Source organism: Oncorhynchus tshawytscha, linkage group LG20 (assembly GCF_018296145.1).
Source record: "Oncorhynchus tshawytscha isolate Ot180627B linkage group LG20, Otsh_v2.0, whole genome shotgun sequence".
Taxonomy (NCBI): domain Eukaryota; kingdom Metazoa; phylum Chordata; class Actinopteri; order Salmoniformes; family Salmonidae; genus Oncorhynchus; species Oncorhynchus tshawytscha.
The window spans coordinates 11,292,523-11,315,164 of NC_056448.1; the positions used below are offsets into that span (position 1 = coordinate 11,292,523).

General features: G+C 42.3%; 1 protein-coding gene across 1 annotated transcript; it reads left to right on the forward strand.

The window, feature by feature from the left end:
• Positions 1 to 8,092: 8,092 nt before the first annotated feature.
• On the forward strand, positions 8,093 to 18,933 carry LOC112219853 (excitatory amino acid transporter 1-like). The gene is made up of 10 exons (XM_024381355.1): positions 8,093 to 8,314; positions 9,260 to 9,412; positions 10,338 to 10,475; positions 13,779 to 13,983; positions 14,115 to 14,157; positions 14,904 to 15,175; positions 15,862 to 16,095; positions 16,377 to 16,571; positions 16,702 to 16,836; positions 18,030 to 18,933. Exons 2-10 carry the CDS (start codon positions 9,274 to 9,276, stop codon positions 18,232 to 18,234), a joined length of 1,566 nt encoding a protein of 521 aa, XP_024237123.1. The 5' UTR covers positions 8,093 to 8,314; positions 9,260 to 9,273; the 3' UTR covers positions 18,235 to 18,933.
• The last annotated feature ends 3,709 nt before the right edge of the window (positions 18,934 to 22,642 follow it).

Sequence of the window (22,642 nt, forward strand, 5' to 3'; positions counted from 1 at the left end):
AACTAAAGAGAGAGAGTAGTTTTGGCCAGACAGAAGTAGGGCGCTTAAAGTAGTCTACAATTAATTGGGATGCTAAAGACTAACTTGACTTGCTTCACACAGTTTCTCTAGCAGGACAATGAACTGAAATAAACTCAAATATCACTATCCTATGGGATGAATCAAACTTCTAACTTTACCCAGTTTTGCACAGGATCTTATACCTTTTATGTAGTTGTGTAAGTTCCACTTCTCACCACATGGTGACACCGTTGTCTTGCTGCATAATCATGGCCTCCATGCAAAAAATCAATCTTTTTTAGGCCATACACTAGTGTATCAATAACAAGTTCATACTTGCTCACTATTCCTTTAGCAGGCTCTCCTAATAAAAGAAGACAGTTAGTCTTGGTACATTGAAAGACAATTGGTATTACACAGTCATAATCATATCATTAAATCAAGACAAAGGAGATGATTGCGGACTACAGGAAAAAGAGGACAGAGCCAAGTCTAGATCCAAGAGGCTTCTAAATAGCTTCTACCCCCAAGCCATAAGACTCCTGAACACCTAATCAAATGCCTACCCAGACTATTTTCATTGCCAACCCCCCCTCTCCCCCCCCTCTCCCCCTCTTTTACACCGCTGCTACTCTCTGTTGTTATCATCTATGCATAGTCACTTTAATAACTCTACCTGCATGTACATACTATCTCAACTAACCGGTGCCCCTGCACATTGACCCTATACTGGTACACCCCTGTATATAGTCTCGCTATTGTTATTTTACTGCTGCTCTTTAATGACTTGTTACTTGTATTTCTTATTCTTGTCTGTATTTTAAAAAACTGCATTGTTGGTTAGGGGCTCGTAAGTAAGCATTTCACTGTAAGGACTACACCAGTTGTATTCGGCGCATGTAACTAATAACATTTGAATTGATTTGAACATTTATTTGATTTGATAATTAACAGATATGTTATCTGTGCATTCCAAATCGCTCACACCCAAGAGAGTGCCAGAAGTCCTTAGAGTTATAATAGTAATTATATTGCTGTTGGTATTAAGGCACATAGATCTACACAATGTCCTCTTAATCTGACTGCATGAGACCTCAGTGAGAGGCCAGGCCCCTGAACCACAGGTGGGGCCAACAGAGGACTTGTTACGTGCTGAGAATAAGGCCAGACTCATTCACATCACTGAAAGTAAACCAGGTCATAGACAACTATCAGTCTATGGGATTCTGCTTGTATCTTTTAATGGACTTTGTGTTCAAGTTGGAGGGTGTTAAGACAGCAGACCTTGGTTCAAATACTATTTCAAGTATCTAAATTACTTTCATGCACATTTCAAAGTAACCTTGTTGTAAAATGTTAAGACAAGTAGTTGAATATTGGAATTTATTTGGAAATACATTTGGAACGTATTGGCATGTATTTGAAAATACTGAAATACACTGACTGAAATACACTCCCACTCATTTTTATTTTATTTTTGTTTTCACCTTTATTTAACCAGGTAGGCTAGTTGAGAACAAGTCCTCATTTACAACTGCGACCTGGCCAAGATAAAGCATAGCAGTGTGAACAAACAACAACACAGAGTTACACATGGAGTAAACAATTAACAAGTCAATAACACAGTAGAAAAAAAGGGGGAAAAGAGTCTATATACATTGTGTGCAAAAGGCATGAGGAGGTAGGCGAATAATGACATTTTAGCAGATTAACACGGGAGTGATAAATGATCAGATGGTCATGTGCAGGTAGAGATACTTTAACCCAGGTATTTCAAAATAGTATTTAATAAAAGTATTTGAAAATAATTTAAAATAGCAGGTTATTTCTAGAAATGATTTGAAAATACTTTCAAATACTTCCAATAGAAGTAGTTCATTCTGGCCACAAGAAGGACCTGAACTTGCACAGGCGGTGGCAAAACTCCCTGCTTGACTGTGGGCTTTTGACAGGTCAACAACAGGATATGTTAGTGATGTGTTCGCTGCTCCGGAAGGGCTTGTACAGGCGAGAGCTCCTTGCATGTGAGAGTGAATGACAGCACAGCACCGTCCCAGCTCTGGGTCGTTGGCCATTCATTCTGGGGGTGTGGGGTGATGGTATTGAAACCTTTCTTCCCGCCTCCTGCGTATTAGCTCTGTGTGAGTAATTTCGGATTTCATTAGCCGGTGCCATGATGTAAATCCGTCAGCAGTGGGATGGGGAGATGTATGGAGTATGGTGGAAAAACCCACGCAGAGGACCCGATTTTAAGACATGACAAATGGCTACTATGGATTTTTAGATAACAACCTATTACTACAAAGAAAATTGGTCAGCTGTGTGGTGTGCATGGCCTTGCAGTCACATATTGGGCCCAGCAGGAGTTGGCTGTTTGCTTTGGAGAGGTATAGCTTTTAAGGCTGTTAGATCTTCTAACATGGACATTGAGCGTCACAAAGACGATAAGCTGTAGCGACTGTCTTGCTCTCCTGGACAGTGCTGGTCTGCCCAGTCTGGATTCTTCTGCCAAGGCATCGTGTGTGACTGGCAAACTAATGGAGCCATTGCCACTCTTCCGCTATTGGCAGCCCCACTTTGAATTTTAACAACGCAAAGACATTTAGACCTGGACTTGAGTTTGTCTGGACTGGAACTATGAAGAATAAACGATGAGAACAAGGTTCCCTTGCAAATTCACTAGTAATTGGTGGTGGTGATGTGGGGCTGGGCTATTAATATGCACAGAATGTGGGTTGGCCCCCCTGAAATTTGCCCCTCAAAAACTTTGCTAGTTCGGCCAAGTTTACAGGATTGGCTACAGGCATTGAAACTCATACTTTCACTGTGCAGGGCTCAAAGTCATGAAACGTCATTAAATCATTTCATACATTTTCAAGAAAGTTCCATGTCAGTATAATTTTTGGATCCCTTAAAACATAAATCCCCATTGGAGTATATTCCTATTCATTCATTAATCTGACAGTTTTATTTGTGTGTAGATATGTGGCCTGATTTCAGGGGTATTCTTCACTAATTATACTCCATGTCACTGGGGAATACATTTTCCATACAGTGAGGTCACCCACTACTGCACAAGTTACACTTTTTTTCAACTAACTATAATTGACTTTGTCTGTCAGTTACACTGTGGATTGACTTTGAACTATAATAATAACGGGTGTAGACTAACAGTGAAATGCTTACTCCGGGTCCTTTTCCAACAATGCAGAGTAAAATACAATATTTTTTTTTTAAAATAGTGACACAAGGAATAAATACAGTGAATAATTCAGAGAAATAACAAGTAAAAAATAATGGCTATGTATAGGGATTCGGAAACAACATGGCTATATACAGTGAGTATCAGTACCGAGTCGATGTGCAGGGGTACAAGGTAATTGAGGTAGCTATGTACATAAAGCATAGATAGGGATAAAGTGACTGGGCAACAGGATATATCATTTAAAAAAGTAGAAGCAGCATATGTGTAAAGTTAGTGAGTTACTGCAAAAAAGGGTCAATGCAGGAAGTCCGGGTCGCCATTTGATTGGCTTTTTAGCATTTTGTTTAGAAGTCATATGCCTTGGGGTTAGAAGCTGTTCAGGGTCCTGTTGGTTCCAGACTCAGTGAATTGGTACCGCTTGCCACGCAGTAGCAGAGTGAACAGTCTGTGGCTTGGGTGGCAGAAGTCTTTGACCATTTTTTGGGCCTTCCTCTGACACCGCCTGGTATAGAGGTCCTGGATGGCTGGGAGCTTGGCTACAGTGATGTACTGGGTGGCATTACTATCCTCTGTAGCGCCTTGCGGTCGGCAGTCAAGATGCTCTCGGTGGTGTAGCTGTAGAACTTTTTGAGGATTTGAGGGCCCATGCCAAATATTTTCATTGTTGTGTCCTCTTCACGACTGTGTTGGTGTGTTTGGACCAAGATAGATCCTTAGTGATGTGTACACCGAGGAACTTAAAGCTCTCTACCCGCTCCACTACAGCCCCGTCGATGTGAATGGGGGCGTGTTCTGCCCTCCGTTTTCTGAGCTGGAAGAGGTTGCTGTCCTGGCAGTCTCTGACCTCCTCCCAATAGGCTGTCTCATCGTCGTCAGTGATCACTGTTGTGTTGTCGGTAAATTTAATGATGGTGTTGGAGTCGTGCACGGCCACCAGAATATGCGAGCGGAATTGAGCGGTCGGATCACGGAGCAGTGCTTGCACACCGCTCCTGCGCTCCAAGTGCCACGTTCGTTAGAATAAATGTCGGACCAAGGCGCAGCGGCTGTTGAGTTCCATATTATTTAATGAAGAAAGTGAAACTAAGCAAAGACAAAAACAAATAAACAATAAACTAACAACGAATCGTGACTACAGCGATGCCACGTGCAATAACTCAAAACACATACATTCAAACAATATCCCATAACCCGCAGGTGGAAAAATGCTACTTAAGTATGATCCCCAATTAGAGACAACGATTACCAGCTGCCTCTAATTGGGAATCATACAAATCACCAACACAGAAAATAAACCTAGAACCCCACATAGAAAATATAAACTAGAACAACCCCCCAGTTACGCCCTGACGTACTCTACCATAGAAAATAAAAGCTTTCTATGGTCAGGACGTGACACCAAGTTCTTTCCAACCTCTCCGCTAAAAAAAAAAACGCTCCTCGCTCACATGGAAAAAACTCAAAATTCGCTCCATTCATTAAAATGACAATTTAACCAACAACCATCCATGTGGTTTTGAAGTATTGAAACCAAACCATATGATTTGAAAGAAAAACATTTGAATAAACATGAAAAGGAGACTGTAAGAAGCGCTCATCATGTTACATGTCGCATTAAGCAGCATTTAAACACTCAAAATAGGTCAGGAGCCAGACTGGTAGCCCAAGAAGGAAAGAAAATGAATTATTTAGGCTACATTATTAGCCTATTATTTCAATTATTTTAAGGCTATAGCCTACAAAGATATACATTGTGAAGCATTTGCTAGTGCGACACACTAGGCTGAAAGGAACATTATAGTGCTAAGCATTTCAACATTTCATTGTATTAAATCATTATAATCTATAAATTGCGCACATAGCCTGTGTCTTACCTGTGCCTTACGAAAAATGCCTTATTAGGCTCAGTGCCTTTGAATTCATTTTTAGAAACAGCCGTTTGGTCAGAGTCTGGGTCATGCATGGTGCCTGGAGAGCAGGCCAGCAGCAGAGAGAACATCCTCTCTGCACTTGCAGAGCCACTGGGGATGCTTAACACCCTACGGGGCCACTCTTGCCATGCTGGCAGGGATACAGAGTTGTATTTTTATTTTTATATAGGTAGGCCTAAAGTTTTTAGGCAAAATAACCCTATCAAAATGGAAAATCACCTTGAAAGTGGTAAGGTGTCAGACCTATTGAGCCAAAATCTATGATAGCCTATTATATAGATAATAGAACGAAAATGAAATAAACTTTTAAGATCTGATTTTTTGTTTAGAAATACTTTGCTACTATGACACACTTCCCTAGCTACCCATCTCCTTCCTTTCTATTAGCATGTGCACGTAATAAGTACAATATCATGATTTCGCGATATGTGTAATTTCAGATTCCACAATGATTCTTTAATTCTGGACCTTACATCACCGCACTCCCTCTCTTGATCTGGGTCCTTATCTTTGTAAGTCACCTTGATTTTGCACCTGTATGTTTTATCAGTTTCTTTATGCATGCTCGGACCAGCATGCATTTGTAGTCTACTGGTGTACTACTTGAGCTACTGTAATGGAGTTCGTAAAATATTTTCATAAAGAAACTGATAAAACAGGGAGTACAGGAAGGTTGAACAGGGAGTACAGAAAGGGGCTAAACACTCACCCCTGAGGGGCCCCCGTTCTGAGAATCAGCGGCTGTGTTGTTGCCTATCCTTCCTCACCACCTGGGTTGGTCGTAAGGAAGTCCAGGATCCAGTTGCAGAGGGAGGTATTCTGTCCCAGGGACCTTAACTTAGTGATGAGCTTTGACTGCACTATGGTGTTGAACGCTGAGCTGTAGTCAATTAACAGCATTCTCATGTAGGTGTTCCTTTTGTCCAAGTGGGAAAGGGCAGTGTGGAGTACAATAGAGATTGCGTCATCTGTGGATCTTTTGGGGTGGTATGTGAATTGGAGCTGGTCCAGGGTGTCTGGGATGATGGTGTTGATGTGAGCCTGACCAGCCTTTCAAAGCATTTCATGGCTACAGATGTGAGTGCTACAGGGCAATAGTCATTTAGAGTGGTTACCTTGGCATTTTTGGGACTATGGTGGTCTGCTTAAAACATGTAGGTATTACAGACTGGGTCAGGGAGAGGTTGAAAATATCAGTGAAGACACTTACCACCTCGTCAACACATGCTATGAGTACACGTCCTGGTAATCCGTCTGTCCCTGCGGCCTTGTGAATGTTAACCTGTTTAAAGGTCTTACTCACATCGTCTACGGAGAGTGTGATCACACAGTCATCAGGAACAACTGGTGCTCTCACGCTCCTTGCCAGTGTTCCTTGCCTCAAACTGAGCATAGAAGGTATTTAGCTCGTCTGGTAGGCTCATGTCACTGTGGAGGTTGTGGCTGGGTTTCCCTTTGTAATCTGTGATATTTTGCAAGCCCTGTCATATCTGACGAGTGTCAGTGCTGGTGTAGTAGGATTCGATCTTAGTCCTGTATTGACACTTTGCCTATCTGATGGTTCTTTGGAGGGCATAGGTGGATTTCTTATAAGCGTCCAGGTTAGTGATCTGCTCCTTGAAATCGTCAGCTCTAGCCTTTAGCTCAGTGTGGCTGTTGCCGGTAATTCATGGCTTCTGGTTGTGATATGTACGTATGGTCACGTAGATGCACTTAGTAGCCCTTTCTTGCAGTCTAATGATCAAAGCGTCTTCTAGTGGCCTCATGGGTGGATTGTTATTCATATTTTTCATAATTTCTTCATTAATAAACATGAAAAGTCTATTTATGTCAAACGGTTTTGTTATATTTCAGTCTTCTGTGATGTATATAAAGTCTTATATTGGAATGCAAACTCAAATGTTCATACAGTTCAACTCTATGTGTGACATGGTACAGGTGTCTTATTTTTTTTTTTAAATGTTTAAGGCCATTACCATGTGTGTGAGGTGTATACTTTTGTTTCGAGGTATATTTGTTTAAAGCTACCAAGAAACACTCTGTGACCTGATTTGATCCCCTGCAGTAAATTAGTGAAGCCAGTGACTGATGTGGTAAATACTGCAATGCCATCCATGATATGCTAGCAAAACAGTCCTGTAGCTTTGGGTCCACTTCATCGGACTGAGCGCGTCACTGGTACTTCCTGTTAAGAGTTTTTGCTTGTAAGCTCAAATCAGGAGGATAGAGTTATGGTCCAAATAGAGGGTGAGGGAGAGCTTTGTTTGCATCTCTGTGTATGGAGTAACGCAATCTTGAGTTTTTTCGCCTCTAGTTGCGCTGATCCTATGGCCCTAGGCACTGACTGTCCAGTCCTGGCCAGCAACCACTGCTGCTGGTGATGAAAGCTCCTATTTGTCAGGACTGTGGGAGAGGTTACACTGAAGCAGAGGGAGAGAGCCCTAACACCTCGAGCAGATCTTGCTTACTGGTCCACAGGCTTTATCTGTTTCTGAAGCACTCCAGTAAGGGTTGAATAGGCCGACAAAGAGGGGAAGAGGATAGACGAGAGGATGGGGAGGAGGGAAGATGGGAAAGGAAAAGAGAGCTTGGAGGAGAATGGGAGCGGGAGGAGAGGAGAGGAGAAAAAAAGGATTCCGAAAGGGTAATTTGGCTGTCCTCATAGGATAACTTTTTTTGGTTCCAGAAATCTTTTTGGTTCCAGGTAGAACCCTATTGGGTTCCATGTTGCATACAGCATATCCTACTGTATATTCTTACTAATTTATGCTTTCTGAGCATCACTCATGGCACTCTTTTATTGGAATGAATGAGGGACATAACATCCCCCAAATTGTAAAGAGATAGGAAGGGCTACCATCTCCTCCCACTGCCTTTACCTCTCTCTATCTTTCCCTCTCTCTTTCTGAGCTTGAAAGTCTCCTCCTTCTTCAGAGAATGGGAGCATGAGGGATTGCCTCAGTTGTCTTCAGAGAACATATGTACACCTCCCATTATCTATGTGCCTGTCTATCTCACTCCATCTCCCACTCTCTATCTCTCCTCCCTTCTCTGCTTCTGGACCCACTGCCTGCCTCTACCACTGTTGCTCTCTGCCTGCCTGACCTGTCCTCAGGCTGAGGATAACTCATCAGGAAGAGGAGTTTGTCTAATAAAGGAACATCTACACGGGTGAAAGGTCAGTGTTTTGTTTTGCCACTTTTGAGGAGGAGATAGTTGTTGGTGTTGTTGTCCAATGGAATGACCAGGTCTCTGTGGCCCTTGTGATGTTTTAGCTGTATGCCAGGGGTCCATACTGTTGATGTGGCCATGCATGAAAAGTATCATCCTTTTGTTTAGATTTTCATGTCCACGCCTTCTAAATTCATTAAAGTGCAAACAAAATCTTTGTAGCAAAATTTGTGCAAAAAAGTGTTACCAACTGGCATTTTCAATCAAACAATTGATTGAAAAAGTATGCCTTTCCAATGAAATGATACATAGTTGTGTTGTGTAGGGTGCTTTTAGTTGAGTATGCAGTGCATCTCTTTAAAGAAAGCGCAGTTGATTGTTTTTGTTATTCCATTATTCAGGTGCGCATACGTTTTTCCTAATCAGGTGTTTTTATGAATAAATATTTTCCAGGATAGACTGATGAGTTGCCAGGGTGTATTAGTGATGCAGATCTGCACCTGCAGCGTTCCATGCTTCCTGTGTTCAGGGGCTTTGATTCTTGTCATGGAGGGATTCATCATGGGGAAGAAATGCTAGCTTTTGTCTAAGAATAAAATACTTGCTTTCTTCTCAAGATTGTGTGACTATTTTATCATGAAAACATTTGTTATTTTGACGACACACCACATGGTCCAGATTTGCTAAATTTGATTTGCTAGAATAAGCTATTCTTCTTTCTCTAATCTTGTCAACCGCATTGCAATGTCAATGTGAATGTCTGCATGTGTTACTTCAACTGCATGTGTCTTGTTCTGTGTCATTTCATCTCTTCTCCAGTAGCTATCACCAGAGTAAGGGCTGGTCAGACCCATTGGTTCAGGTTGTCTGGCTGTCTAAAAGGTGTGTGAGACACTCCTAGTCCTGTCTGCAGTCATGACCAAAAGTAATTAAGCCCCCCCTCCGGCTTCAGATTCCCACACTAGGATGCAGCGGATCCGGGAGGGCATCCACATAAGGACCATGAAGGCCAAGAGGAAAGTGGAGGACATCTCTAAGGAAGACGTCCAGGCCTTCTTCAAGAAGAACGCCTTTGTGCTCTTTACTGTAGCGGCCGTCGTTGTAGGTGAGTGAACACACACACCTCCAATACCACACCCCAGTCCACTCACAACACACTCCCTCCGTATTTATTTAGAGAGTGAAGCTAAAATGTGTAAATTTGGCTCTATACACCACCATTTTGGATTTGAGATCAAATGTTTCCTATGAGGCGACCGCACTGAATGTCACCTTTTGTTTGTTTTATTTAAGTATTTGGAAAAATGCACTTACAGTGTATTAAAGTAGTCAAAGGTTTATTATTTTGTCACATACTCCTAGCACATAATGACTACATCAAGATTGCAGCTCTACACACTTGTTAGATGCATTTGCAGTTTGTTTTGTTTGTGTTTCGGATTATATTTTTTTGCCCGATAGGAACTGAACGATGAATAATGTATTGTGTCACTCTGGAGTCATTTTCATTTTAAATATGAATATAAGATGTTTCTGAACACTTCTACATCAATGTGAATACTACCACGATTTTGGATAATCATTAATGAATAGTGAATTATGATGAGTGAGAAAGTTAAAGGAACAAAGATCATACCCCCTCAAAAAACATTCCCTGTTTTGGACACATGATCTTTGTGCATCTATAACTTTCTCACTCATCATTATTCATGGTTCATTCATGATTATCCGTAATCATGGTAGCATCAAGATGAATGTACAAATGCTGGAGTATCGTGCCAAATGAAAAGTTTTAGCTTCACTGTCCAAATAAATACGTAGGGGAGTATGGGCCAACATACTCACGCAAACACACCCACACACTTTGAAACACATGCTCTCTTATTGTAATCCCAATCCCATAGGGAGGACTCACCTACAAACCTCATTCTAGATGTGACTGAGAGACAGATCCTCTCATTGTCATTTGCTTTATATGCAGTTGCATGTTCATGTTTCCAGCACACTGATCAGCCCTTCTGATTCTCCAGGTATAATCCTTGGCTTTGCACTGCGTCCCTATAAAATGACCTACCGAGAGGTGAAGTACTTCTCTTTCCCTGGAGAGCTGCTGATGAGGATGCTGCAGATGCTGGTGCTTCCCCTGCTGGTATCCAGTCTCATCACAGGTACACCAAGTCACTATACTGATGCCCTCTGCCAGAAGCAAATTTAGATATAATAAAGACATATGATAAAGAGGAGGGGTAGACTTAGTGGTGTTTGAAAGACAGGTGTGGATGCCCAAAGGGGGAATGCCAATGAAGCTCGAGGCACAACTCGAGGTACTGTAACTTGTGCTTGATCCATGTGAAATTTCTTGCCACCATTTTTCTCCAGATTCCCTTTGGTCCTCTAGTTTTCTGGCACGGAGACAGTCACTTCATTGTGCTTCTTTGCTATTAAAATGAGGGAGGAGAGATGGAAGGATGAGGTAGCTTTCAGTCGGAAGCCCACTGCCTGTGGGTCTGAGAGGCTGGCTTTGGGATGGGTACCCCCCTGCACTTCTACCTCCTGCTTCGCTTCACACGGATAAAAGCACGCAAAGTGCCCCTCCGCCTCTTCCTTCGTAGCTGTATTGTTTAGTGGAATTCCATGCCCACCCAGCACCACAATACCGTAAGTGGTTTGGAGGGTGGTGGGGTAAGAGGTCACGGCCCAGAAAAGAGGCACACTGCCCAGGTACACAAGTGGACATGTAACTACGCCATCTATTATCTGGAGTCCTCCACAAGGTTGGGATCCACATGATGCACCCAGCTTGGTATGATGTGCAGCATGATCTTGAAACTAGACCTGGAGCAGCAAGCTCTAGTCCTTTCTCAAAAACTGAGCTTATCTGCACTGTACTTCATTTTCTTTTTAAACTAACCTCTTTTTAAATTAACCTAATTTGTGTTAACACTCACTTGAAAGAAGTTGTGAATGATTATTAAGTATATTTAGATTTGATCTCACTTGAAACACCCTAAAAACAATATTTTTTATTTGCCTTGGAAAAGTAGAACTCTGGAGAGAAAGGCAGAAAAGGAGAAGTATGTGTGGGGTACAGTTTTGTTTCATCCTCCCTCTTTGTAGTAACCCTTGAAAATAAGTCCTGTGAAAGTGGTCACACAGGCTTGTTTGCAGTTTCCATGGCAATGTTATTATGGGCGCATGGCAAGTGGACAAGTTTCCCGGAACTGAGAGACAGGATGGAGAGAGAGAGATACAGACAGAGAGAGCAGCACAGTGGAACAGGTGATCGTGGGAGAGCGAGGCGTGAAGAAGGAGAGTAGAAGCTGAAAGAGTGTGAAAGAGTGGGAGGGTTTTGTCTAATGGCAGTGCCCCCAACAGGATTAAAAGAGCACATACATCTCGCTTACACAAACAAAATACTTACTCCAGCCCACTGAATGGGGAAAACACACCAGAACGGCCCCTGACACCTTGGAAAATCCAAAGCTAACTTTATTGTAACACTTTGTGAGGTTGAGGTCTCTATAATGGCTCGTTGTCCGTCTCTCTCCCCCTTGACCTTTTTGTAAGATTGTGAGAGAGAGATGTCAGTAGGCAGAAGCTAACCATAACCATGATCTATTTTCAGATGCAGAACATCATTATTTCACCTGCCTGTATGTTTTGCAACTAGGCTGGTTTGCAATCACACTAGGACTTCTGTCAGATGACTGTCAGGCAGCCCGTTAATTTGCACACCCATTTACTCTTTCTATTAGGCTAGATCCTCCAGCAGGTCAGCTTATATCTTATATATTTATCATGAGATGATAAATATCAAATCACATTTTATTTGTCACATGCGCCGTTTACAACAGGTGTAGGCCTTACCGTGAAATGCTTACAAGCCCTTAACCAACTATGCAGTTTTAAGAAAATAGAGTTAAGAAAAGATTGACTAAATAAACTAAAGTAAAAAATGAAAAAAAGAAGACAATAAAATAACAATAATGAGGCTATAAATAGGGGGTACCGGTACAGAGTCAATGTGTGGGGTTACAGGTTAGTCGAGGTCATTTGTACATGTATGTAGGGGTAAAGTGACTATGCATATATAATAAACAGCGAGTAGCAGCTCGGGGGGTCAATGCAAATAGTCTGGGTGGCCATTTGATGAATTGTTCAGCAGTCTTATGGCTGAATTTTTTGAGCCTTCCTCTGACACCGCCTAGTATATAGGTCTTGGTTGGCAGTTAGCTTGGCCCCAGTGATGTACTGGGCTGTACGCACTACCCTCTGTAGCGCATTACGGTCGGATGCCGAGCAGTTGCCATACCAGGCAGTGATCCAACCGGTCAGGATGCTCTCGAAGGTGCAGCTGTAGACCTTTTTGAGGATCTGGGGACCCATGCCAAATCTTTTCAGTCTCCTGAGGGGGAAAAGGCATTGTCATGCCTTCTTCACAACTTTCTTGGTGTGTTTGGACCATGATAATTTATTGGTGATGTGGAGACCAAGGAATTTGAAACTCTCGACCGGCTCCACTTCAGCCCAGTCGATTTGAATGGGTGCGTGTTCGGCCCACCTTTTCCTGTAGTCCACAACCATCTCCTTTGTCTTACTCACATTGAGGAGGAGGTTTTTGTCCTAGCACCACACTGCCAGGTCTCTGACCTCCCTATAGCCTGTCTCATTATTGTTGGTGATCAGGCCAAGCACCGTTGTGTCATCAGCTAATTTCACGATGTTGTTGGAGTCGTGCTTGGTCACGCAGTCGTGGGTGAACAGGGAGTACAGGATGGGACTAAGCACGCACCCCTAAGCGGCCCCCATGTTGAGCATCAGCATGTCTGATGTGTTGTTACCTACCCTTACCACCTGGGGGAGGCCCGTCAGGAAGTCCAGGATCCAGCTGCAGAGGGAGGTGTTTAGTCCCAGGGTCCTTAGCTTATTGATGAGCTTTGTGGGCACTATGGTGTTGAACGCTGAGTTGTAGTCAATGAACAGCATTCTCACATAGGTGTTCCTTTTGTCCAGGTGGGAAAGGGCAGTGTGGAGTGCGATCGAGATTGCGTCATCTGTGGATCTGTTGGGGCGGTATGCGAATTGGAGTGGGTCTAGTGTTCCCAGGATGATGGTGTTGATGTGAGCCACGACCAGCCATTCAAAGCACTTCATGGCTACTGACGTGAGGGCTGCGGGACGGTAGTTATTTAGGCAGGTTACCTTCGCTTTCTTGGGCACAGGGACTATCGTGGTCTGCTTGAAACATGTAGGTAATACAGACTCAGTCAGGGAGAGGTTGAAATTGTCAGTGAACACATCAACACATCAGCATAGCTTCAGGAGCTAGCCAGAACGCATGGCTAACATGGCTACAAGCAATTGCTATTTCAAGTGTTGTCGTGCCACTGCTATGAAGAAATGTTTGAACTATTGCACCAAGGGATCATGCTGTTCTTCTAAACAACATCTCCGCTGTCTCTCCCATCTAGGCATGGCAGCGCTGGACAGTAAGGCTTCAGGAAAGATGGGCATGCGAGCTGTGGTGTATTACATGACCACCACCATTATCGCTGTCATCATAGGCATCATCGTGGTGCTCATCATCCACCCTGGGAAAGGATCTAAGGATGAGTTCATGAAGCAGTCGAAGATAGAGGACATCAGCCCTGCTGACGCCTTCCTGGATCTCATCAGGTAGCTGCCTGCTACTGTAGGAAGAGGGTCAGGGGTTTAGTGGAGGAAAGATGCACTGTATTTTGCCATTGTACTCCTGCCTTAATATTGGAGTGTTCATTGGTTGTGATGATCGTGCTCTTTAATTTCAGGAACATGTTTCCACCAAACATGATCCAGGCCTGCACACAGCAGGTAAAGCATCTAATGACTTTGTTACTAAATGAAACAGATTTTCACATTCAATAAGCAGATAGGGAAAATGGTCTGACAAATTCTGCCAAAGGAAATGCTTGTATTGAGAGGAAACTTGCTGGTTTTGGCGTTTCTGAGCAGCGATAAATCACCACCCTAAGAGACACAGAAACCCAGGACTGGGGGGGGACTTTTGACTTACACTGGAAGAAATATTCCGACGACTCGGAACAAATGACAAAATCTGACTTCTGCTGCCATGTGTAAATAAAAACAATTCACCAGCGGAAGAGAAGACAGGACCAACTTCCAATAGTAGTATGGTGGGGGCAGGATGGTCTGGAAACTGAGATATAGAGGCTGCTGAGGCAGGACCACGGGGGCTAAACGCTTTGTGGTCCAGACAGGGCCGTCAGTGAGCCAGCTGGACCTTACAGAATACTACTCCAGCCATACAGAGGCCTATTGTTTAATTCATGAGGTTGAGATGAGCGGAGCAGGCGCCTTTAGACTTTTGCTCTCTAGTCTTTCGAAATGGCACACGTCTGACTACAATCCCTCGATACCTTATCTATCAGCTTGGCTTTTTATGAGCTCTACTGAATAGATGGCTGAACGATTATAAAGTAAACATTACAAAAGACAATATTTCAGTACAATTTTCACCAAAGGAGATGACATGCTATCATCACTTTAACAAGACAATGTTAACCCATCACTTACGACAACTGGCTCTTTCCCTCCAGTTCAAAACCAAATACGGGAAGCGAATCGTCCATGTGACGATGACAGTGAACGACTCTGTCTTCAACCTGACCAACCTGACCGAGCAGATCACCAGGGAGGAGGTGATCCCCATCCCGGGCACGGTGAACGGGGTCAACGCCCTGGGGCTGGTGGTCTTCTCCATGTGCTTCGGCCTCATCATCGGCAACATGAAGGAGCAGGGCCAGCCCCTCAGGGAGTTCTTCGACAGCCTCAATGAGGCCATCATGAGGCTGGTCGCCATTATCATGTGGTGAGTATTTGGTGTGTGTTTGTGTGTGGGTGTTTATAAAGATGATGTGTGTGTGTGTTATGATGATGGTCCAATAATCCCCATCTTCATTAGGTGAGTGTGTATGTGAACCACATGCATCTGTTACAGAGAAATCTTAGCTTTGGAAAGCTAAGTCTATGGAGTCCCTGCAGAGTTGGGGCAGTACTATGTTTATCTCTCCCTCTCAATTCAATCAAATGGCTTCATTTAGCCTCTTGCTTGAGGCATTGCTGTGAATTCTCTGGTAACTCTATACAGGTGAGATCTGATATAGGTATTTAGGTCTACTGAGATAATTGCATGAGAACCACCTAATAATTGGCCAACACAGAACCGCCTCTGGACATAACTTCCTGATGCTAAGTGGTTGCACAGCTGAATAACAAGGCTTTGCAATCAAAACCAGTGACATGTTCACTGTGCCAATTAAATCAAAAAATATTCCCAGTCAGATATCTGACAGATATAAATCAAGTTGTTTATGAATAAAGGCAATTTCATAGCCTGTGCTTGCAGTCTCAGAAGGCACTGATGGTTTCACTAATTGTTTTCCTATTCAGGCCTATTACACAGAAAAATAAGTAAGATTCTGAGAATGTAGGGCCATTTGAACTGTGACCTTATCCTTCCCTGGCATAACCCCTTCTCCTCCCTCTGCTCTACAGGTATGCCCCAATCGGTATCCTGTTCCTCATATCGGGGAAAATCGTGGAGATGGATGACATCACTGAGATGGGTGGTCAGCTGGCCATGTACACCATCACGGTGATCATAGGCCTTTCCATCCACGCTTTCATCATTCTCCCAGGCCTGTACTTCGCCATCACACGGCTGAACCCCTTCATCTTCATCATGGGGCTGGTGGAGGCCCTCATCACAGCCCTGGGAACCTCCTCCAGGTAGGTTCCCCGAACACTGCTGCTATTCTCCCTGGTTTACTCTGACTACCGACATTTGTAGCCATGCCTCGCTTGGCCGACTCATATCAAAGTAGTAGGGCCAGGTAGAGGTTCCTGCTCAGATTGTGTGGTTCATAAAAACCTATGAGGCATCATCATCCCCATTAGTGGGATTACTTACGTTTGTTTATATGGCGAATACGGATAATAGATTTAATAGAAACAACAACAACAACTCTTCAAACTCAAACACTACCTGTTTCTCTCCATCTTTATCTCAGCTCAGCAACTCTGCCCATCACCTTCAAGTGTCTGGAGGAGAACAACAAGGTGGATAAGCGCATCACACGGTTTGTGTTACCGGTGGGCGCCACCATCAACATGGATGGAACAGCACTATATGAGGCTCTGGCAGCCATCTTCATAGCCCAGGTTAACAACATGGAGATGAACATAGGTCAGATCATCACAATCAGGTGCGAATGAGTATCCAAGGTTTATAAGCTAAGGTTTATGTTTACAGAATCAAAGGGTGTTGATATGTTTACAACTAAATTACATGATTTATCAAGATTTATCAACGTGTCATTTTCTGTTATCAACCAGCATCACAGCCACTGCAGCAAGTATTGGAGCTGCTGGGATCCCACAGGCTGGACTGGTCACCATGGTGATTGTGCTGACCTCTGTTGGACTTCCCACTGATGACATCACCCTCATCATTGCGGTTGATTGGTTCCTGTGAGTAATTTTTCCCATTTTCTGATTGAGAAATTAGAATAAATTAACTATATTTTCTTAATGATTAGGCTACTATGGTGCAAATCCACATACAAGTTTTTGTGAAATACAATTTGTCTAATGACCTGAACTGAAACGAAAATCATTTATCTTTCATTTTAAAGGACAAACTTTTTTATCAACTACAACCCTTTGACACTAGTTCACCAAAATTACAAAATTACATATTGGTTTCCTTACCCTGTAAGCAGTTTATGGACAAGGTATGACACCAATCAATGTTTTGGTTTAGCTTCCCAGTCAATGTTTACAAATACTAATATTTTAGCATTTGTGGCACAAATCCTATTCAAGTCGGGATCGATATTAGCATTTCAAAATTCCAAAAATATCTAAAATTGATTGTGAAGCTCAACAAAGTCACTTATAGATTATTTGAACATGCTGTGTGAAAAATGCTAATATCGGTCCAATGACTTGAATGGGATTTGTGCCACAAATGCTAAAACGTTAGCATTTGGAAACAGTGCCAGAGAAACTAAACCAAAGCATGGAATCCTGTCAAACCTTGTCCATATACTGCTTACAGGGTAAGGAAACCAATATGTAATATTGTAATTTGGGTGAACTATCCCTTTAACTACTATCCCTAGGGTCTTGGTCCACTTTTTTTTTTTGAATTACATATTTTTTTGCAATGAGTTTTAACATAGAAACATAATTAGGTTGCCCAAATTAATAATTTCAATTAGAATCCCCTTCACAGAAATTACACAGCTAATTGGGTAGTGAGAAAAAACCCCACTCTCCTTAAACTAGGATGGACAGAATGTGCAGCCAGAGTCAACGCTTCATTTACTGAAAACATGGATGTTTCTCACAGTGATTAGAATATGAGATAGCCTATAGAGAGTGCTCTGATTACTCTTTCACAGTAGATGGTAAATATCCCTGTTGATAGCGCTGTGGCCTATTTCCCATCTACATTATTTTGCTGAGAATTCTAAAGAGTTTAGTTTATCTTTCAACAAAAGCAGAAAATAGGTGAAGGTTTTGAGTTGTTGACTGTTCCATTTAACATGACTAAACGTCCCAGGGGACATAGTGTTTAACCCTCTCTACCTCTCCTCCCACTGTATATGACTCCCTCCCCTGGTTAACCTTTTTCTTCTTCCCTTATTTCTGGGTTGCAGTGATCGGCTGCGTACCACGACAAACGTCTTGGGCGATTCCATTGGGGCAGGCATTGTGGAGTTCCTATCTCGACACGAGCTGCAGGCCAAGGATGTGGAGATGGGGAACGCTGTACTGGAGGAGAGGAAGAAACCATACCAGCTCATCTCTCAGGAAAACGACTACGAGAACGCCAAACGTCCGGGCACTGAAACCAAGATGTAGCTCAATGCTCACACACAAATATACACGTTTTGGTTTAGTTTAGTTTTTATTCTTTGTCATATTTTTCCAATTATTGCCACTGTGCCATATTTCCTTTCCTTTGTTGTTTTGTCATTCATAAAGTTCCTTTTACAAAACAAATAATTATCTCCCTGAAGTGGCCCAATCAAATTGCTTACATCTGCTGCCGCTCTACAAGATAGATAGGCTTCCTGTTTTTGTGGTTTTTCTGGCTATTTTTGTGTTGAGTTAAGTCATCTTGGCCTAGAATAAGTACGTGGTATAATGGTATAAGTAAGGTGGAAGTTGATGAGGGCGTTGGTGTCAGAAAGGTATTTTGTAAAAAGATCGAAAGACAACATATGTTTGAATGACTGGACAAGCGATATCCTTCACAAAATGCAACAGAGAACACATTTCATTTGATACTAATGACATTAGGCCCTAATATACACTACATGGCCAAAAGTATGTGGTCGCCCCTTCAAATTTGGATATTTTAGCCACACTCGTTGCTGACAGGTGTATAAAATCGAGCACACACCCTTGCAATTTCCATAGACAAAAATTGGCAGTAGAATGGCCTTACTGAAGAGCTTCGTGACTTTCAATGACTTTCAGTGTGTCACCATCATAGGATGCCACTTTTCCAGCAAGTCAGTTTTTTCACATTTCTGTCCTGCTAGAGCTGCCCCAGTCAACTGTAAATGCTGTTATTGTGAAGTGCTAGGCCACACAAGCTCACAGAATGGGACCGGCAAGTGCCTCGGTTGCAACACTCACTACCAAGTTCCAAATTGCCTCTGGAAGTAACGTCATCACGTGAATTGTTCGTCAGCACAACAACTGTTCGTCAGGAGCTTCATGAAATGAGTTTCCATGGCCGAGCAGCCGCACACAAGCCTCAGCTCACCATGCGCAATGCCAAGCATTGGCTGGAGTGGTGTAAAGCTCGCTGCCATTGGCCTCTGGAGCAGTGGAAACCGCGTTCTCTGGAGTGATGAATCACGCTTCACCATCTGGCAGTCCGACAGATGAATCTGGGTTTGGAGAATGCTACCTGCCTGGAGAACGCTGCCTGCATGAATGCATAGTGCCAACTATTAAGTTTGATGGTGGAGGAATAATGGTCTGGGGCTGTTTTTCATGGTTCGGGCTAGGCCCCCTAGTTCCAGTGAAGGTAAATCTTAACGCTACAGCATACAATGACATTCTTGACGATTCTGTGCTTCCAACTTTGTGGCAACAGGCCCTTTCCTGTTTCGGCATGAAAATGCTCCCCGTGCACTAAGCGAAGTCCAAACAGAAATGGTTTGTCGAGATCAGTGAGGAGGAACTTGACTGGCTTGCACAGAGCCCTGACCTCAACCCCATCGAACACCTATGGGATGAATTGGAACACTGACTGCGAGCCAGGCCGAATCGCCCAACATCAGTGCCTGACCTCACAAATGCTGTCGTGGCTGAATGGAAGCAAGTCCCCGTATCAATATTCCAACATCTAGTGGAAAGCCTCCCCGTAGCAGCAAAGGGGGCACCAACTCTATATTAATGCCCATGATTTTGGACTGAGATGTTCGACAAGCACATGTCCACATACTTTTGGCCATGTAGTGTAAATGGCTTCTGTGGAAATATAAACAACTTATTATCGTGGGTTCAATAAAGAGTAATTTAAATTTAAAAAATGCACAGCACTTGAGGATTGTTATTTATTCTTTTCCCTTTCTTCAAGCTGTCAATATGACAGCTCCAATTATCTTTTTACTTTATTAGGATTGAAACAATTTGGGAAGTTGGTGCTGTGATGCTGACATTATTGTTAAAATATATATGAGATGTATCCAACAATCCCATTGTTATCACTATACAGTATATTCACTATTTTGTTGCCGGCCCTAAGACAAATTAGTATTTGAAATATCCTTCACTATTTAGTATATAATTCTGTTAAAATAGCAGGTGTATAAGATTTTTTTGCCTGTAGAGAGATTGTATGACACTATTGTGTAAATGAACTATAGAATACAGTTAACTTGATACTTGTTTACTTGAATGTGTTTTCTTTCATCTAAATGTTGAAAGACATTCATTTTTTCAGGGCTGAAATGCCACTCCAAAGCCTTGGAAAGTTAAATCAAGGAACACAGTGTGTGATAAATAACAGCATGTGTGAACTAACTCAAATAGAAACTGTGATTTTCTTTTTTTCCCTTTGTGGTTTCTGATATTGTTGTTCACTTTCTGTAAATGAATCATTTGTGGTGAAAAGGGAAATAGACTGTCAGATCTGTCTTTGGTGAATACAATTGTGAATAAATGTTTGAAAGGAATCAGGGTTTGATTTGGGTGATGTTCTATTCAATGACACACATACAGTAATAAACAGTTACATAACATTTGTTATATAAATGATAACTGTGGATATCATCTTACACGGCACACAATATGACAATACAACCATACTAATAGAGTAATAGGCCTAGGTCTTGATTTGAATGGGTTATGATGAGGTCATAAAGACAGTTGTACTATGGTACGAACTACATGTCGTGGTCTTTTCAATCAAGGGGTATATTTCATTAGTTGAAATGACCAGACACGTACAGACTGTGGCTTTAATAGGCTAAAGTAATATACTGTTATGTAATAGTAATGTACTAGTAATGTAATGATGATCATACACTGAATAATCTAGTGGCATAGATAGGTATGTAAAAAGATCAAATCATATTTTTGATGGATGTAAGAAAAAAAAGTAGATTATTTATATCAACGTGACTTTTCTGGCAAAATAAAATGGAGTTTGAAAGAGAAAGGAGATAGCCCCCTCTTTATTCTCCCGAGTGGCGCAGGGGTCTAAGGCACTGCATCTCAGTGCTAGAGGTGTCACTACAGACCCTGGTTTGATTCCAAGCTGTATCACAACTGGTGGTGATTGGGAGTTCCATAGGGCAGCACACAATAGGCCTACCCCATAGGCCTATGAGGTAGGCCATCATTGTAAATAAGAATTTGTTCTGAACTAACTTGCCTAGTTAATTAAAGGTTAAAAAAAAAAAAAAAATGAAACTGTTCTTGGGAAAGCCGGCTGAATCGTTTGTGGACGTTTGCTGCCATCTTGAGGTGAGATTTGAGCAGCACTTAATGCAAACTTCTCCCTTTCATCTGTGGCGATAACTTTGGGGGACACCACAAGCACCCCTGGGTTTTTCATTCCTAATATGAACCTTTACGGAAACAACATAATGGTACTACTGTAGGCTATTTCAAGTCAATAATGGGTATGGATCGGTGATAGCAATGTCACAAGAAATATGAGATCAAATTCAACATGTGTGTTTTCTTGTCAAAGGTGTAGATACACATAAATAAAGGAGCAGGGCAGGCCATCTACATACTATAGTTAAATATCTACCGGTATGTAGACTGCATCATAGCTAGCATTTCCTTCAAAAGTTGACCCAACTCTGGCCGATGCTCTGGCTGACAAAGCACCCGCAGAAGGTAAAACCAGATAAAACCATTCGTACTTACATGAAATATCCATATTTACCACATTTCAACTTGTGTTTGTATTAAGGTAGCCTTATATAGTTGAAACCAGAGAGGAAAAGCCTCAGAGATGCTGTTGCTGAAACGTTGGTTGGCAACGAGAATTATGTCAGACTCCACCGAAAATCGAAGAGCGCGACTTTTTCAACAACATCCTTCCTAAATAGAATTATATCCCGAGGACAACAGCTACTGGCCAGGCTAGCTAGCGCCGAAACAGTTTTAAACTAGTTAGCTATTTGTATCTGGTTGCAAAATTGTTTTGCCGGTAAATTATGAATGAACTTTGTTACTTGCTCTCAGTGTCCATTTGTTAAACGTTAAATAAATCAAATCCGTTCTCTGCTTGCTTGCTAGCTAACCCGTTAGCTGAAGTTAGCTAACAACGATCTTTTGCCAGGTCTCTAGCTAACTGAATACACAGCTGGCCCATCCATGTTAATGGGATGCCAAGCGTGAGGAAGACATCAAATAAAGGTAAGACAGAAAGTAAAAGTATTTATTTGTTTATTGATTTTCTGAAATCAGACCTGTTCAATCGATTATGTCAGTTCGCACACTTTCGCTTTCTTCCACAAGAGATCAACAGCTCTTGTTTGGGCATGTTAATACCTTGATAGATTCATGTCTGTTGACTCCTTTGCCATTTTCCCTATTTCCATCAATGTTATGCTTATTAAATTAACTTTCTTATTGTTCATTATTTGTCATAGGTAGAATCTTACTTGAACTACCTACCTGTCAATCAAAGGTAAGTGTGAATGTGGGTGCTTGTGGGTGCATGCAGCAGGAGACAACACCAACATATCTGGAATTCTCTGCTACCATGGTGGTCATCATGCTTCTATTTTTT

Excerpts from the sequence above, each read along its gene's own strand:
- LOC112219853 (XM_024381355.1), top strand. The coding sequence starts at position 9,274 with ATGCAGCGGATCCGGGAGGGCATCCACATAAGGACCATGAAGGCCAAG. Across the intron at positions 14,158-14,903 it reads TCCAGGCCTGCACACAGCAG|TTCAAAACCAAATACGGGAA; the intron begins GTAAAGCATCTA and ends CTTTCCCTCCAG. Across the intron at positions 16,837-18,029 it reads ATTGCGGTTGATTGGTTCCT|TGATCGGCTGCGTACCACGA; the intron begins GTGAGTAATTTT and ends TCTGGGTTGCAG.